This window comes from Rhinolophus sinicus, chromosome 11 (genome assembly GCF_057876585.1).
Source record: "Rhinolophus sinicus isolate RSI-liver-muscle chromosome 11, RSI-T2T, whole genome shotgun sequence".
Classification (NCBI taxonomy): Eukaryota; Metazoa; Chordata; class Mammalia; order Chiroptera; family Rhinolophidae; genus Rhinolophus; species Rhinolophus sinicus.
In genome coordinates this window covers 2,289,525-2,307,998 of record NC_142511.1, presented here as the reverse complement: position 1 = coordinate 2,307,998, position 18,474 = coordinate 2,289,525, and the positions used below count along the sequence as shown (strand labels likewise).

The window sequence follows — 18,474 nt, the reverse complement described above, 5'->3', positions numbered from 1 at the left end:
AGTTTAAACATTGTCTTTTTTTCCAAGTCAGAGTTACATCTTAGGGTCTCTAGACCTCGCCCATAGGAGGAAATACGAGAATCTGGGTTTTCACATAGATCAAAATAACTTTCTCAACTTACCACAATTGTAAGAGTTTTTACAACTGGTTTGCCGTCGGCCTAGCGAAGCTTACTCGAAAGTTCTAATTCATCTTGACTTCTAAAACAAACTAAGAAATGTGACCTGTGCTGCAGCACTCAATACTTTTGCCGTCTCCAACCAAAACAATTTAGTCTGAGATAAAATACTCGTGCTCAGGGCAGCTACAAGATTGAGACAAATTAGAGCCCGGGAGAGAAGCTGAACAGGGACCTGGTTTTTCTTATCGGGTCAGGGGTGGGGGTGAGAACAGGCAAGATCTGTGCTGCGGCCTCCCGGGAACAAAACAGCCAGCACCCCCATTTCTAGTCAAGTCCCTTGGAAGCCATTCTGCCATTCTGTGGCCTTTCCACGCAGCCCCTTCCCAAGTTGAAGCTGTAAACGTGTGTTCTCCCCACACGCCTGAGTCAGTTCTTCTTAAACAGCAGGACCACTGGCTCTGCCACCGAATATCTGAATACATTATCTTTCTCACCCAGAAGGGATGAGACCACGTGTTAGAGTCCAGAGGCTATGAGGGAGGTTCCTTCTAGCTCTAAAGTTGTCATTTGTGAAGATGCTGAGGCCCTTGGCCGTCTCCCAAATTCCTTTAACAGGCCCATTTGTAACAAGTACCCAGGGGTAGGGTCGAGCAGCCCGGTTTCCAGACCCTCCGCACTACAGCATTCAGACCTGACACTTCCAGGAGAAGAGGTCCAGTTTGTCCCTGCGGACCACCCTCAGAAAAGAAAAGGTTCGAATTCCTCGGAGGAAAGGCACTAAGGGCTGAAACAATAGAATCAAGATACAATTGCAGCAAACTGACTACAAGATGGCATTTTAGAAGTCCGATGCTCCTTTGCACTTTTTTAAGAAAAACATTATAAAACAATCTCAAACAATGACCAAGTACTTATCAATGCGGAAAACAGGCTTTGAAAACAGACCCTTGGGAGTTTCTACAATTTTCCTTCTTAATGAGCAATAGGGGCAGCACAGTTAGCCACCCCCACCCCCCCAGGGCTCAGGGGCTCCCCACTGACAGTTACTGAAATAACACTGAACTACATACAGAGTATCAACTGACAGCCCCCACTGGTTGAGGAACACACAAGAACAAGGGAGTCATTTCATCTCTTAGACCTCTTTCCACCTCTATAGGACTAAATTATTTAGTTGGTTACTAAGGTCATTTTGTTTCTAAACGCTGCGCTCATCTTCCAGCTTCAGTCTCGCCTTTCCCCACCGAGGACTGGTCCTCAGGTTAATAACATCTGGGCCCAATTACATGGCAGACATCGTGCTAGGAGCGCTGGGAATACAGCTATGAACAAACCAAGAAAAAGGTCCTGTGCAACAGGAATATGCTACCTAAAGAAGAGGGCAGAATAATTCTTAAAAAACAGGTGAAGTTTCCGGAAAGAGCGGGCATCCCGGTTTTGCTTTGAATTACTAGTAATAATACTAGTAAAGAAGATGTAAAAACGTTAAAAATAAAAAATGCATGCAACCGGGGCAAATGCAGCATCAACTTCTGGGGCCTAAGGCAGGAAGATTTCTAGCCCTGGGAACCACGTTAACTTAATCCATAAGGAAGTCGCCCAGCGCCAGCTGCCGTGACTGGGCCCCGGGCGCCCAAACGGCTCAAACCTGGAGGGAAAAACGTGGAACCAAAATGGAGGAGGGGCCACGGCGGAGTCGGCTCCGGGGCGAAAACCTCGTGCCGGTTTCTCATGGCGCCAGCAGCCTCCCTGCGCGGCTCTCCTGCCTGGAGGCACCGGCCAGGCGCCGAGCCCCGCGCGCAGCGCCCACCTCTCGCAGGCGGCCCGGGAGGAGCCTGCTCCGAACCAAGTTGGAGGTGGTTAAACGGCAGAGGTAACAGGAGCCACATCTTAGAAGCAGTTAAGGGGAGCCAAGAAAGAAACATCTGGGAGGACTCCACCCCACTCCACCTGCAGAAAAAGGCCGGGGTAAAGGAGGAAAGCATTCCCCGAGTCCCTCCTCGCGGATAAAACAAAGAAAGCAGGCTCCGGGGGGTGCCGGACACCCACAGGAGGGGCTTTTCCGAGGTCCGAGCGCGTACGCCCCAGGCATCCGAGAGCGTGGGACCAGTGCAACTTTCTCATGTAAGCCGGCCACGTTTCCTCCAGAACCACAACCAAGGGAAGCCCCGACTATTCTCATTTCATTGATGTCACCGCACCTTTGCGGCTCCCAAGATTTTACCCGGAAACCCCTGCAAATCTCCAGCCCGCGTCCAGCACAAGCGGAGCTCCCCTTCCCCGGGACGCGCCCCGCGCGCTCTCGCAGCCGGCGGTCAGGACCCGGCTCGCTCCGCCCTCGGCACCCGGCTGCGCCGCTGGGCGAACATCCACGCGAGGCCCGGGAAGGGGTGCGTCGGGGCTGCTTGGGGACCCTGTTCAAAGCCCCGTCCCCAACAGCGGACTCGCAAAACAATAAGCATCCGCTCCCTCCGCCCCTCCCCCACAGGACCCCGGCCACGAGTTCCCCGCGCCGGGGACAGAGCCCTGCGGTCAGTGGCCCGCACCCCCAGACCTCCGATGGCCCGACTCCCCGCCCGCCCGCCGCCCCCCGCCGCGGCGCCGGGAGTCCGCGGCGGAGACGGCGCTGGAGCGCGGCCAGCAGCGAGGCGCGCGGGCCACGCGGTGGCTGCGGCAGCTGACACGGCCCGCGGCCGCCGGCCACACGCGCCCCGCCGGCCCCGCCGGGAGGGAGGGCGCGCAGCCCGCCGTACCTTGCCGCTGGCCGTGCCCCCGCTGACGCCGATCAGGAAGGGCTCGCCGCCGTTGGGCTGCTGGTGGTTCTGCAGGGTCTGTTCGCTGTCCCCGGCCATGGCTCGCGCCGCCCCTCCCCTGCGGCCTGTGCGCGCGGACGCACGCGCCCTCGGCTCCCGGCTCCCCGCTCCCCGCTCCCCGCTCCCCGCTCCCCGCCCGCGCCCGCGCCCCCGCCCTGCCGCGGCCGCGTGCCGCCCGCCGCTCCGAGCCGGTGTGGGGCTGCCGTCCCCAGGAGCAGCGCCTGCCTCTGCGCGCCGCGGCGGCCCGCTTACATCCCCGGCGGCGGAGAGCGTGATGCTGCTGCTCCAATCCGGCGAGCTGCGCGCTGCTATTCGCCGAGGCGCCGGCGGCGGGCGTCTCGCCCCAGCCTCCGCCCCTCCGGCCCGCCGTCGCCCGCGGGCTCGGGGAACCGTGCGAGCCCGACCCCCACCCCTCCCCCGGGCGTCAACGCTTCCCCACGACCTTCCGCGGACCCACGGAAGAGAAACGGGCGTGCCGCGTTTGAACTCGGGGTGCCCCCTGCTATCTCGACAGGGCTAAGAAGCTGGAAGGGCGGATCGGATCGTGGAGGGCATGTCACGCGTCAGGTTGGAGACGCACCATTAGAACAAGCTTGAGAGCTTAAGATGAAACGAAAGAGTTAGTGTCATTTACCCGTTATCCCGGCTAAAAACTGTGCTTTCGGAATGTGGAGAATTGTTTTCCCCTCCCGATGGCCAACGTGTGTCAGCCACTGGCTTGAGACATTTCCTCTCGCGGAAACCCCCAAACACCATCCTCAACAGGCGACTCCCTAAAGAAGGGTTATTTGAGGGAAGCCCCCCTCCGAGCATCAGCGCCCTTTGAAGCCAGTTTGAAATCCCAAATACTGAGCTTCCTGCGGAGTGAAGGTTTGTGGAAACACGAATACTTTGATGCCGTGTTGACCCATGAGTAGCGCTAATTGAACTGGTTTTTCAGAGATGGGCCTACTGGGTGGGAAAGGCAGTGTCCACCGCTGAATCACAGCAGCTCCACTCTGCTGTCAGATTTCTGCAGTTGCGTGAGCAAGTTATGCAATCTCACTGGGCCTCAGTGTTCTCCTCCAATGGGACTGACAATGGCAATTACATCCTAGGGTTGTTGCATTACGTGAATTATTATAGTTAAAGTTTTTAGAATAGGCCTGGCACAGCCTATGCTATATATACGTGCTGGAACAGAAAAGGCCCCTGAAAGCCTGAAATGGAACTTTTGTTGGAGCATAGGGGAGACGCTAGGCTAGTAACTTCCGGCTTCTGCCCCTGTGAACTTGGAACTGGGATCAAAGGGCTGACGGGGGTCCTACAGTTTAAAAGGGGACTTAAGTCAATAGCGTTCTCTTAACACTTAGTAAATTACCTTAAATTTAGAATCATTTTGAAAAAAAATTACTAAAGCAAATTAAGAGTATTAAGAAATCCAAACGTTCTTTTCACTTTTGAAATATTTCAGGTCCCCATCCAAAACCAAACTCCACAGGTGCTCAGGCAGGAAACGAAGAGAGGAGACGGGGCTGCCTGGTCCCCAGAGGCAGGCAGGTTAACTAGAAGGAGCTGCCTTCCCAGAGGGCTGTGGAGAAGGGTTTTCGCTGATTCGTGAGCCGGACTCTTGTCCCCAAAGTCTTTCCTCCATCAGAGATCCGACAGCCCTCAAGGATCTTTGCAGAGCTCTCTGTAGCTCCTGTCAGGCCTGTTGGAATCGGGAACGGGATGGACCCACAGCTGATGGGATATGAAGTAGCTGAGAGGAAGGAGAGAAGGAGAAGATGCCACATCCTCCATGAACTCTTCCCAAATGCCCACCTTCCTTACCATGCCTATCACTTGTTTCCACAATATTTTACCATAAAAATTTTCAAATATAAAGTTGGAAGATTTCACAGTAAACACCACCTAGATTCGACTGTTCACATTTTCTACGCTTGCTTTTCCACCCTCGTCATCTGCCCGTCCTTCCAGCCATCACACACTTTATTACAGGACTTGTTTCCCTTTGCTTTGTCAGTTTGAAGTGGCTTACCCTGAACAGCTTGGTACATTTCTTGCTTTTTGTTGTTGTTTGCTTGTTTGTAATTACTATATCTCCAGCACCTGGAAGTTCCTGGCACATAGTAGGGCCTTGACAAATATCTGTTGGATGAATGAAGAGATGCCATGTCTCGTTTTTGCATTCCCAAGGCCCATGACTGCCAAGTAGGAAGCATTAAATGCATGCTGTTGCATGAATGAATGAATGAATGAACGAACAAACGAATATGGAGGAGGTAAGACACTGCCAACAAGTAAGCTTCACTTCCACCAGTTTGCAAGGTAAGGTGAGGTTCCCTAGCTTGTATTCATGTGGCTGCTACTCTGATTTCTGAGTGCTTTGTTTTCCTGGCAGTCGAAGTAACCATCTGTATCTAGTCCTAGTGTGTGTGTGTCTATTATTAATAACTAGTGAAACCAACTCATTAGCTCAGCTAACTCATTACACATCTCTGCACTCTGATGAAGAATAATATTCGCATGTGTTCATATACATAAAAGTTCTCCGGAAAAACAGAAGCCGTGTGTATAAAGGGCAGGCCTCACCTCGCTGTGCTCTGCAGCCATTTCCACTCTGCTGCATGCTTCCTCCTTCCCATCCCTAGGGCTGGCTTACCTACACAGAAGTTACCCACGTCCACTGAAAGGACTGAGGGTCTCCCAGCCCTGGTGACCCCATCAAGGACGTTGGCATCTTTGCTCTCTAGAAAGCAAGGCAGGCTGTGTGTGTCGTTCCCCGTGCTGTGTCATCCTCTCTCGGGAGCCTGGCCACCCAATCCCCTAGCTCAGGATGCTCACATCACGTCTGAGCCTCCCGGAGCAATTACATTGCGGGTTCTGAAGTAAGTGATTTTCAGCCGTCCTCCTCCCCCTCCCACTAAGGAAAAAAAAAATCAAACGTTTTCAGTACGATGCAGAGTTGTTCTTTTCTTGATATCTGTGATCATTCTTTCTTATATAGACAGCTTTCAGCCCGATCAAGTTCTGGCCTAGTTCACATGTAAGAATGAAGTCAGCATGAGTATGCAAGAAAAGGCACACTGGTGACCGTCCCCCTAGCCTGCCTGCCTGCCTGCCTGGTCGCTTTAAGTGGCCACGGTTCTGAACTAGACAGGAACATTACATTTTTGCCTGTATCCAAAAGGCTTGCCTCTAGGTGCTTTGTGCACTGTGGCTGAGTCTCTAATTTCTTATCACATTTCCCAGCAGAAAAAAATGTCATCACACTCCAGCCCGCCTCGGAAGCGCCTTGGTTCTCTGTGTTGCCTTTCTAACTACTCTCTGCCTATCATCAACGGCACTTGCTTTGACAACACCCTGAGTACTGCTCTGACAAGATGACCAGATGACATTAAAGCGACTTCAGCATGGAGCTCTGTAATCTGAATGAATCGCATTCTCAGAGTAGCACAGGCTCTGACCTGCAGCATCAGGGATGCAAATCCTTGGGCCCCACCCCAGAACCAGGGAATCCAAACTCTGTGGGGGTTGGGGGGAAGCCCAGCAATCTGTGTTTGACTAGCCCTCCAGGTGACCCCAGTGCGTGGAAGTTTGACCTTAGTGGACAGAAGACATGAGCTCTAGACAAAAAAAAGCAAGGTTTACATTTTGTTCCTAACTTTGTAACCTTCGGCAAGTTACTTAATTTCTATATGCCTTAGTTTCTTCAACTGTTAAATGACACCTGGCTTGTAGGGTGGTTGTGAAAATAACAGATACATACTGGTACATAGTAACTGTTAAACAAACCTTATCTCCCTTCCCCTTCTATTTCCATCACAGCTCTATCATTTACAACATAAATCCCACCATTTTGGGATTAGGAGTTCCAAAGGTAAGAATGTCTAATCCCCAAGGGCACTTTAAAGTAAAAATGAAAAGATAATGTTCAGAATAGGCAAATCTATAGAGACAGAAAATAGATTAGTGGTTCTGTACATCTAGGGAGTTTGGGAAGTGGTTGCTAATGCGTCCAGACTTCTTTTTAGGGTAGAGGTAATGTTCTAAAATTGATTGTCATGAGGGTTGCACAGCTTTGGATATTGCAAGAACACTGAATTGTACAATTTGAACTGGTGAATTGTATGGTATATGAATTACATCTCAATAAAGCTGTTTGAAAAACAGGTCTCCACCAGCAGGCTGGGAGGGGAAATGGATTTTTAGGAACCAGGAACAGAAATGGGCAAAGGCACAGAGAAAAGACTGGGAATTAAAAGGACAATGTCAGAGAACTCTAACCTATAAAACATGACACAAATGCAAGTTGTTCATTTTGCTGAATTTAGTTTAGCTTAACAAGAGATCAACCCCCTGTGGCTTGAGCTCCAATGTCCCCTGTCCCAGCCAGTTCCCTGTTTTAGAAAATTACCCTGAAACTTATGATTGATCCCCTTAGGCTTATCGATCACAATCTCGGTCTCTCGCCTTCTTTCCAGGCTTCTCCCATCATTGTTCCTGGTTCCTGACGCCACCAGAGAATCATGTGGCCACAGGGAAGGCTCCATGCAGACCCCCGAAGCTATCCCATAGCGAATGGAGGAATGCCCAGAATTTCCCTTAATACCTCAAGACAATCTGAGACTGTGAAGGCAGTGTTTGGAGGTGTTCAGCCGCTGCCTTCTCAGACCGCCCGTGCTCTGATAATAAACGCTTATTCTATGGTGCAGCTCCTGTGTCAGTCTATTGGCTGAGCGGCACAGGCAGAACGAACCCTAGACTCCTTTGGCCTCCGGTTTCAAGACGAGGAAAGTGGGGTGGAAGAATCCCAGACTACACTGCAGATGTAGAAAGGCTCAGACAAGCTGTGGGGCGTCCTGGAGTCAAAGTCCCCCAGAAGAGCCTCGCATGGCCCCCTAGACCTGTCCCACCATAGGGCAAGCGTGGCCGGGTTGCAAGTGCAGGAGTTTATTTCAGAACACATTAGCTGGAGCTCTTGGTCAATTATGTTCCTTGTAGGTGGAGGTCTTTGAGTCACGTCTGGCTGCCACGTCCTGAGAATGAAGTATGAAATCTCCAACGAAAATTGTTGAATGATCTATTTTTCCTTTCTGTTATGCCACTCTTTTGCTCTATGTATTTTAGGGCTCTTTTGTTAGGTGTATATACCTTTATGATTGTTATTATAGGTTTTGACAGATTGATCTTTCTTCATTATGAAATATCTCTATGTCTAGGAATATTCTTTGTCCTAAAGCCTATTTTGTCTGACATGAATAAGCCACTCCAGCTTACTTACGATTACTGTTTACACTGTTGATGAAAGAATGTCAAAACCAATAGAAAAATTTTATAAGAGTTTATCTGAGCCAAATTTTTGAGGGCATGCCCGGGAGCAAGACCTCAACGGATTGAGAAAATGCTGCGAACGGCAGTTGGGCAGTTCTTTGGTTCCATGAAATCTCTGGGTGGTAGATTAAGAAGGCGGGAGAAAACAAAGGGGGACAATCTCTCTGAGACTGGATACAAAGTAAAACAGAGGGACACATGATTCTTTTTACATTAGTGGGTGCAGGACAGTTAACATTTAACATTTACAGCACATAGAGATGGAGTGGGGAAACAAGATAACAATAAGTCTGGTGCTGGAGTGTTATTGCCTCCGAGGGGTTTGGAAATTATCAGTCTGGCATTTCCAAGCTACATTATTCTAGGTGAACAATGGACAGGCTCAGTTACAGTAAAGATGAACCTTTTCCTAAGGATGCTAGAGACCTGGGACGGGGTCTGCCCATGATCTGCCCAGCTGAGAACCTGTGACCAGCCCATCCTGTGAGGTTCCTTCCAGTCACGGAGCTTCTCAGGCCTGCCAAGTAGCCCCGAGACCCCAGGTTTTTTACACAGCCCCTTTTTCGCTCGTGACATGGTATATCATTTTCCATCTTGCAGTTGTAAACTATTTGTCTATGAATTTAAAGTATGTTTCCTGTGGGCACTTTTTGCTGGATTTTGCACTTTCATGTAGTCTGACAATCCATAATGGAGCTGCTAGCTGTGTAGGTCTGCTAGTATTATAACATGTTCTCTGAGTCTTTGCTTTTCTGGTAAAATCTTTATTTTTTATTTTTATTTTTTAATTTATGGGGGTGACAATTGTTAGGGAAATTACATAGATTTCAGGTGTACAATTCTGTATTACATCATCTATAAATACCATTGTGTGTTCACCACCCAGAGTCAGTTCTCCTTCCATCACCATATATTTGATCCCCCTTACCCTCATCTCCCACCCCCCAACCCCAAAATCTTTATTTCAATTTCCTTTTCAAAGGATGGTTTTGCTGGATATAGATTTCTTGGTTGAGAGGTTGATGTCGGGTTTATTTTTTTCAGCCCTTTGAATATATCATCTCACTAGCTTTCTGGTCTCCATTGTTTCTAATAAGAACTTGGCTGTTAATTTTATTGTTATCTCACTATATGTGATGGATCATTTTTCTCTCGCTGCTTTCAGGATTTTTCTCTTTTGTTTATCCTACTCAAGTTTCACTGAGCTTTTGGATCTGTAAGTTAGGGTTTTTCATTAAATTTGGGAAGTTTCCAGCCACTATTTCTTGAAATATTTTTTTTCTACTCTTTCCTGTCTGCTCCTCTGCGACTCGCATTACACTTAGGTCGGAATGATGACTCCGAAATCCTCAAGGCTCTCTGATTGTTCTTCAGTCTTTCCTCCATCCTTTAGATTGAATAATTTCTATTAGTCTATCTTCAAATTTACTGAAGTTTTTCCTCTGTCCTCTCAGATCTGCTGTTGACTCCATCTAGTGGGTTTTCATTTGAGTTGCTGTACTTTTAAACTCTAGAATTTCCATGTGGCTCTTTTTTATATACTATTTCCCTATTTAGATTCCCTTTTCTTATTCATTGTTAGCATTTCTAAAACTATTTGAACATATTTATAATAGCTGCTTTGAAGCGTCTGCCTGCTAATGCCAAAACCTGGGCCCACTCCAACTGCCTTCCCCGCTGTATATGCCTCTACATGGATCACACTTGTCCGTTTTTCGCATATCCAGTAATTTTTTATAAAAACGTGGACATTTTAGATAGTATATTATAGCAATTCAATTCTGTTTCATATTTTTGATGGTTGTTGGGTTTATTAAATAACATGCAGACTGTCTCCTTGGTGTGCAGCCACCGACGTCTCTGTTTTAGTTTTCTTTCCCAGTTTGGCCTGGCGCCCTAGACTGTGTGGCTTGGGGGTCGGCTGATGATTTGGGCAGACCCTGTGTTCAAACACGCTGAGTCTATTAGGCTCCCACACTCTGCTGATCGGTATGTGTGTGGACGGGGGTGGGGGGGAGGCACCCAGAGTTGTGGCCAGTTATCATCAAGTTCCCCTGATCTCTGGCTTTTTGCTGGGCTCTCCAGGTCTTTTGTGTTGACTCTAGCCACGTGCATTGTCCCAGGCAGCCGAGGAGGTGAGAGGAGCTACCTGAGCCAGCCCAGCCTCTCTCGTTTCCAGGACCCCCTGTTATGCTGCGGGCGGCTTCACCACTTGCTCCAAACCAGAAGTTCATCCTCAAGCTGGCAGAGCTGCTGGAAGCATCTGCCCTGTTTGTGCCCAGCCAAGCCCACCACTTATCGCTGGCAAGGCTGTGGGGCTTTGCCCCCTGGACTGCATGGAGTCTGACTCCTCATGCAGAAGTGAAATCCCCTTGCAAAAAGGAAAACTTTCCAATGAAATACAGCACAACAACAACAAAAAAATTCCAGGCCCAGATACTTTCACCCATGAATTCCACCAAACACTCCAAGAAAAATCCATCCCAAGGTTACACAAACTCTACCAGAGAGAAGAAAAACATGGAAACACTGCACACCTCACTTATGAAGCCAGCGTAACTTTAACACCAAAACCTGACAACAAATAACCGGAATGGAAAATTAAAGCTCCGTCTCTCTTATGAGCATGAAATACAAAAATCTGGAACACAATTTTAACAAACCAAATCCAGCAATACATAAGAAAGGTAATATATCACAACCCAGTTTTGTTCATTCAACAAAATGGCAGGTTAGTTTAATATTTGAAAAATCTGTATTTTAAATAACAACCTAGATGTGGCTCAAAAATGAAGCAGTGTACCCTTAGAGTTGGATAAATTCTGTGATGAGAAAGAAGGCGTGCGCTCCTTCATTCCCGCTCACTATGAAACGAACTCTTTCCTGAACTCAGCATAGTACTGGAAGTGCCAGCCAGAAGAGTTGGTCAAGAAAACGAAATAAAAGGCATCCGTATTGACCTTTCAGCTGTAAAGTGAGTAAGGCTTGAGGATCTAATGACAAACATGTGATTTGTTGACACACACGATAAAAGTGTGAGGTGAGGGAGGTGTTACCTGGGTCGGGGGAAGAAGCGATTCTGTGCCTACATGTATGAAATCACCACGAGATACAGTTTAAATCCCTTACCACTTTGTCAATTATACCTCAGTAGAGCGAAGTGTTTTTGAAAAGTAAAAACCTTTAAAAAATGGCCCTTTGGGGTCAAGATGGTACACTTGGGCTGAATGCTTCTTCTAACCCAACCTCCAATGCCACGGCAGCAAGAAGAATACTGATAGATTCCAGAACTTAAGAGTAATTACTGTAAGATACTTTTTATGCCTGGTTTTCTCCAAAGCTGAGATGGCACACCAGCTCCAGAGCGTCATCTCTGAAAAGTGTAGGCTTGCTATTAATCAAGTGGTAGCTTTTCAGCTTCACGTCAGTGATGCTTATTTATCTAGGGCCTGTTATTACAATGCAGACCCGGGCGCACCTCTTTTTGCTGCATTCTTCTAAGACCCAGCTGAGGTGAAGAGGGAACACGCAAAGCAGTTCTTGCGATACCTAAGAAGACATGGGGGTAAAACCTGCCTTCCCCTCATTCCGAGGCCGGATCTAGATAACTGGGGAACTGGCGTACAAGCTCTAGAGTCTGCTGTGGAGTTGGGAGAACAAGTTAACCAAGAACAAGTTGCAAGACCTGGAGACCTTGGCTGCTGTGAACAGTGAAACTGATCTCTTACGTCTCATGGGAAAGTACCTAGAGAAACAGAAGAGGAACATAGGCTATCTGGAACACCAGCTCTTATATCATAGGAGATTAGAAAAGCAGGCCCAGGAGGAAGACACATTTAAAAAGCCTGCTGAAGTCAGATAAAGAGACTTAACATCTGAAGGGAACACAGCAAACCTTCCCATTGTGTATGTCCCAAAGTCAGTTACTTAAGAATTTGATCTCCAGTTGACAGAAGACTGCTTTGCTTCTTATCTAATATCCAAATACTCATTGCTCATACAAATAAATCTGTTTGCATTATTTTTAAAAAATGACTGTAAGAAACCCCTGGGGGAGAACAAAGACCTTATTAGAGCCCACCTGGGAAGAAGTGGCAGTCGGAATATGTGAGAGGACGAATACCATGAAAATGGAGATTCTGGGTGAGAAATGAGTGTTTTCTTCTCCCTCACGTTGTCTCTTCAAGGTGGTTTCCTGAATATCGATTTGCATATGTAATTTTATGAGCTAATGCCCGATCCCCTTGCAGAAGCCCTACAATTCTGTATCACCATTAGTAACGTATGAGAGTCTGGTAATTCACAGCAATGCTGAGTGTGTGGTCAGATTTTTGGATTTCTGATCATTTGATAGTTGGGATGAAATGCTAGTTGAGAAATGGTATCTCAGTGTTGTTTCAAACTGACTTGCTCTTACTGAGTGAGCACGACTATCTTTTCATTCATTTAAGGGGCGTTTCTTGGTGAATCAGTCTACTGGTGAATTTTGTCCATTGTCCTGTCATGCTTTTCATCTCATATTAACAGTTTTTTTCCGTGTACATCAGCCTTTCGTCTGTGTTACAAGCTACCATTATTGTTTTTCATCCATCTTCTGCCATGCTTACGATGCTTTTTGCAAATGTTTCTTAAATCCCTAAGTACTTAACCTTATCAGCCTCTGAGTCAGGGTAGTAGTTAAGCAAAGATTTCTCTTCTCCCATTTCTAAAGGAATTCACTCGTTTCTTGAGGGGCTTGTAAGGTTGTGTTTTTACATTTAGGTCTCCAATCGATTTTGCTAATTATGTGTTTCAGGACTTTTATATTCTTACTGATTTTCTGTCTACTTGTATCAAACTATAATTGTGGATTTATTTTATTCCTTTCAGGTCCATCCCTTTTTATTTCATGTATGTTGAAGCTCTGCGTTAGGCACAAATACATTGCAGACTGTGGAACTGACCCTTTTATTCTTATGGCACGTCCTCTGTCCCTGGCAGGCAATACATGGTCCTGACGTTTACTTTGTCTCACATTAATAGAGTTCTCCAGCCACCTTATGAGTAATGCTTGCGTGGCCTCTCTCCAGGTTCAGAATCCATGGAATGAATTATTCTCATGGTCTCAAGAAAGAACACTGAGAACAGACGACAGAAAACAGATTTGTATTGCAGTGAATGAAAGAGTTCTCACTAGTCCTATAGAGAGTCATTTCCCCTGCCTGGGAAAGGCCCAGGGACCTGTACCACATGAACAGAAAGGGAACATGCCCTATGCTCTGGTGGGCGCTTTTGGATGTAGTACATGCATTTCTTCCCTTTCACAAATATTTCTGAGTCCCCACTAAGAGGCCCTGTGCTAGATGCGGAGATCAGTTCGAGACCAAGCTCCTGGAAAGGACTCGAGTCAGAGAAATGGAGCTATGGACACTCAATCGGATTGCTCACGGTACAAATTTTTGCTCACCAACAAAATCAGTGTCTTTCTGGCAGCAAAGTGAATCACTACAGTGATGGGTAAGAGTGAGTCTATCCAGTGAGTAAAAGTGGGTTATTGGCCAATAATACACCACAGGAATACTGACTAAGCAGGACAGTGTGTATTTGTGATGGGAAAAGTCACCTCAGGTTTTAGGCTTCTATTAAGATGGCCCAGACTCACGGATGAGAAAAGAAATGTGGATTTGTTTAGGTATTTAAATATTTTCAAAGGCCCCTTCTAATTCTAACGCAATAGAAGTTTAATGTTATAACTGAGTTTTGGTATTTTCCTTTATTAAAAGGCTACCCTTCCCGGCAACTGTCAGGCTTGTCACCACACAGGTTAAAATCCAGATGGATTCACCATGAAATGAATGAATCTTAAACTTGAGATCCTCACTTGCACTGGCTTCTTCTAATTAAGTCCTCACTTTTGTATCTGATTTTGACTTTTACTCCTATATGCTTTTTCTTGAAGACAGTCTCAAGAATTGTGTAAGCCTCAGATCACATGAGACCTAGAAATGCCACTGGGAGAACCTTAGATTATGAAAGGATTCTTATTCAGCTCATCTTATTTAGTTTTAAGAATTAGTGTTTCATCCTTCAAAATTCTCTTGGATGTGGCTCTTTCGCCTCAGTTTCTCCTGATACTACCTGTTTAGTCCAGGGCTTCCTCACTTGAAAACTGCATCCTGGTAATGCATGATCGTTGGTTTTCTGACTGCAATCTCTCTCCAAACGAATCCACCTTATTTAAAGCTGCCAGATTAATTTTTTAAAAAAGAGAAAGACTGCTTATTTTGCAAAATCACCATCCAAGCTCAAGATGTTTTCATGACTTTCCACTATGATCTTCTAAAATTAATGCCCAGGCAAAAGTGGCCATCGATCAGAGGGGACCTGAAGCCACAGAGAAATGTGACACATTTTTCTAGAGTGTCATTTTTACTTGATGGCCGGTGATTTAAAAGATTACTTTCCTCCCTTTCTGCTCCTTACTTGCATCAAACAGATATAAAGCTGACTGCAAAAAAAAAAAAAAAAAAAGTGTTTGGAGCTCAGATGCAGAGAATTTGATTCATCATTATTCTTGGCTCATGACACACTCTCATCAGTGGTGCATTCAAAGACTGCAACATTCATTCATTGAAAATAATACAATACCTCTGAAATCACCACCACCAAGAAAACTAGGACATAAACTTACATTCCCCTCCATTGTATCACCCAGCCTCTTTCCATTCAAAGAAAGACCAGCAAAACCATCACTTTCTTGCTTTTCTTTTTAATATCACAAGTAAATATATTCCTAAACAGTGTTGGGGTGGGGGGATTTTTATGCAGCTACTAACTTTATAAGGTCTACCCTTTGCTGTATGTAATTCTTAAGGACTTACTCTTCTCACTCAGTATTATATTGCTAGGATTCACCCCTTGTGGCATATACCTGCAATATTCACTTGGAGTGCTGCAGAAATACATCCTGATTTATCTGTATATTCCTTTACCTGCACATGGGCATTTGGGCAGTTTTCAGATTTGGGTATTAAAGAGTACGCTCACATGAATGCTCCTGTGCATGTGTCATCGGCTACACGGAAAGAATGGCCTGGACGGGACAGAGTTGGGTGCACAACTGGAGACCAACCAGGTAGAAATGTGTAATACAAAGGAAGGCAATGGTGACCTGAACTAAAGTGTAGTAAAGGGGATCGAAAGATGTGGAGAAAAATAAACATGAAGGAGGGAGAAGTTATCAGACTTGGTGGTTAGATGTGTAGAAAAATAAGAGGGAGCCATTAAGGTTTTTCTGGCTTGAAAAACCAGGTATATGGCGATGTTACTAAGAGAAGAAGGGAAGAAGAGAAGATTGGCGTTTGGGTAAAAGAACTGGGTAAGTTCAGTTTGGGAATCCAAATGGAAACGCCCAGTTGCCAGTTAAATATTAGGTCTGAAAACCAGGAAAGAAACTTGGGCTACAGATACTATTTTGTGAATCATTAGTGTAGCTATTGAAGGGAACAAGCCAATGAATAGAATGAGGAAAAAATTAGTTCATGAATTATTGCTAGGTGATTTAATAGAACAAATAGTAGTTAATACTTATTGTGCCCTTTCTATGAGCCAAGTACCGTTGTAAACATTTTACTCACGTAATCTGTAAAAATGCAAATAAAACCCTTTGGACTTGGGTGCTATTATTATTATGCTATTTTGTATTCAAGGAAACCAAGGCAGTTTAGTGAAATAATTTGCCTAAAACTGCACACCTGGTTGAGTGGTGGCACCAAGATTTGAAGAGAGGTGGTCTGACTTCAGAACTTTGTTCTTAGCCCTATTTAAACCTCACAGTAATTCTGGAAGTAGGTATTTTTACCTCAACTTTACAGATTTTTAAAAAAATGAGGCTCAGAGAAATGAAATCACTTGCCTAAGAAATACAGCTCGCATGTAGTGGGGTTAGGAATCAAACCTAAAGCCCGTATCCTTTCATATTTCAGTTATAGGCAGGGATTAAATTTCTCTCATACAATGCCTAGGCTAGTACTAAACATTTGTTTAGAGAACAGTATTATTAGTACTAATACTACTAATAATGTAAGAACATTGATGGTTTAGCTCCCATTTACCTTTCACAGGAAGTTACATGAGGATGTACTCCAACATAAAGAAAGTATAAACTAGGAGGAAGATGCGGGTCCAGGGGATAGTGAATCCTACCCTAGAGAACAGTGAAAAGAAGTCCCAGGACATAAGTTTGTAGTAGGCGCAGAAACTGGAGCAGGGTAGTGAACTCTGGGAGTGTGGGCTTCATGGGGAAACTTTGAAACCTAGTAATTAGTACAACTGAGAGCTTAGAAAACCTGGAAATATAAAAAAGGAATCTGGAAGAATGTAGAAAAGATGTTATGTGAACTTGCTCTAGCACTGCTTTTCTATGTGAGGCACAGGGTTATGATATTGTTGTCCTCTGGAAGGAACTGTTATCCCAGAAATCCTGGTTCTGTAATAAACATTCGTATAGGAATAGATTAGGAATAAATGAAATGCTCTTCACTTCTGTGTTTCATTGATTGGAAGACTTTTTTTTTTTTTTTACATTTTAACACCTGTGAATGAGATACATCTCACAATCAATGATGTCTCATGGATTAATTAGTTGTTTATTTTCTTTCTTAGTGAGATATACAATAACGGCACCCCTTACAATCAGTAGCATGTTGGATTTGATGAACTATGTATGCCAGGAACAACTTTAAATGCTTTATAATATACTCTTTCCCATTTGATCTTCGTAAGTTTTATGCAGCTGGTGTTATCAACATTTTACAGATAAGGAAACAGGCTCAAGGACTAAATTATATGCTCAAGAACTACTGACACAGCCAGAACTGAAAACTAGGTCTGACTTCACAGGGCCACGTTCTCATGGCACCTCAACAATTACCACGAGCCATACAAACTTGAATAAAAACCCACCCTATCTGAATTTCTACTCAAATCAAGGTGTAGCTCAAACGGGAAGCCTTCCCGTCTCCTCCAGTTAGAACCAATCTTGCCCTCGCCTGTGCCCCCAGAACATTGCACGAATACCTCCATTATACCTCGTTAGAGTGTGTAACTTAAAAGTACCCTAGTCACCCTCTCGGCCCCTCCAGTGCCACACAGGACTTCAGTGTCTGCTAAAAGGAGACAGGGTCTCTGCTGCGAAGTCTAAAGCGAGACAAGACATGCACCTATAACTAAATAAGGCCAAAAATAGTGTTACCAGAGAACTATGAATAAAGTGCATCGGGGTTTAAGAGAAAGGAGCCAATGACAGCAAGGACATCCCGTAGGGAGACAGCTCAGCCAGCTTCCAGATTTTCACACACACACACACTCGGCCTGAAAAAGCTGAATACCGCTACCCACGAAGAAACCAAGCTGCTGAGACATTGTCTTTAACCTATTCGGCATTTTTTAAATTTTAATGAATTTAAAAAATTACCAGCACTTACAATGGAATTTCCCCATACAATCAGGATTTCTGGGTTTTCCCGGAAAACGAGAAGCTATTGGAAACTGGGTGCTCCTTCTCGCAGGGAACCTGGCTGGCTGCATCCACCGCTCCTTTCAGATAGTTAGCGCTCCCTGATGCGCGGTGCCAGTGCCTCCCGGGCTGCAAAAGATAACAGATCCCACCACTGTGGGCACTTGGGCGCAGGAGCCCGCTCGAGACACACCCCTCACTCACTGCTGCGTTTTCAAGGCCCCGTGTCCCTTTACCTCCCGTCTCAGCAGAGCGACAGGCCTTGCTTTCTCCGCAAACTGTCCTCCTCCCCGTCTAAGTCACGTTTCCATGCCCCTCGCTCGCTTTCCAGGGCCACCCCCTCCCTGGGTCACCGCAGCATCCTGTGCACCCCTCTGTGACAACCGTCATCACACTGTGTGTGCAAGTCTCGCTCCTTCGCCAGGACCAGACCGGCTCCTGGAAGCCAAGGGGCACGACTTCCGCGTCCCCAACACAGGCGAGCCGCGCGTGTCGTACGTGTCGGCGGAAGTCAGTCTTCCGACTGTGCATCCAACCTAGGCTCAGCTGTGGACTCGGCCCGAGAGGTGGGGCCGAGGGAGACAAGTCCTCACAAGCGGCTCCTGGCCGCAAAGAAGACGCGCCCGGACACCCCGCGAGTCAACGCACAGGGCAGGTCCCGCGCCGCAACACCGTCCCAGCCGCCGACTCCAGCTCTCGCGAGACCCGGCCTGGGCGTTCGCTAGCT

The 18,474-nt window shown here is 46.3% G+C and overlaps 1 protein-coding gene, 1 long non-coding RNA gene and 1 pseudogene across 3 annotated transcripts in view; 1 reads left to right on the top strand and 2 right to left on the bottom strand.

The window, feature by feature from the left end:
- Positions 1–3,053, bottom strand: part of UCK2 (uridine-cytidine kinase 2) — a 46,783-nt gene extending 43,730 nt beyond the window's left edge. Inside the window, exon 1 of the mRNA XM_074322307.2 lies at positions 2,876–3,053. Within this exon, the coding sequence (XP_074178408.1) occupies positions 2,876–2,974 (99 nt within the window). The 5' untranslated portion in view covers positions 2,975–3,053. The remainder of the gene's footprint in view (positions 1–2,875) is intronic.
- A 1,488-nt stretch (positions 3,054–4,541) lies between these two features.
- On the bottom strand, positions 4,542–18,452 carry LOC109455655 (uncharacterized). Of its 2 annotated transcripts, XR_012492930.2 has the most exons (4): positions 17,984–18,378; positions 17,716–17,876; positions 4,956–5,065; positions 4,542–4,676 (listed from the first exon to the last, which is right to left on the bottom strand). It is a non-coding gene; the product is annotated as an uncharacterized LOC109455655 (long non-coding RNA). The 2 variants fall into 2 exon arrangements; XR_002138695.3 differs by lacking the exon at positions 4,956–5,065 and having other exon boundaries at positions 4,544–4,676; positions 17,984–18,452.
- On the top strand, positions 10,886–12,269 carry LOC141569368 (ferritin, heavy subunit-like; annotated as a pseudogene).
- Positions 18,453–18,474: the final 22 nt, after the last annotated feature.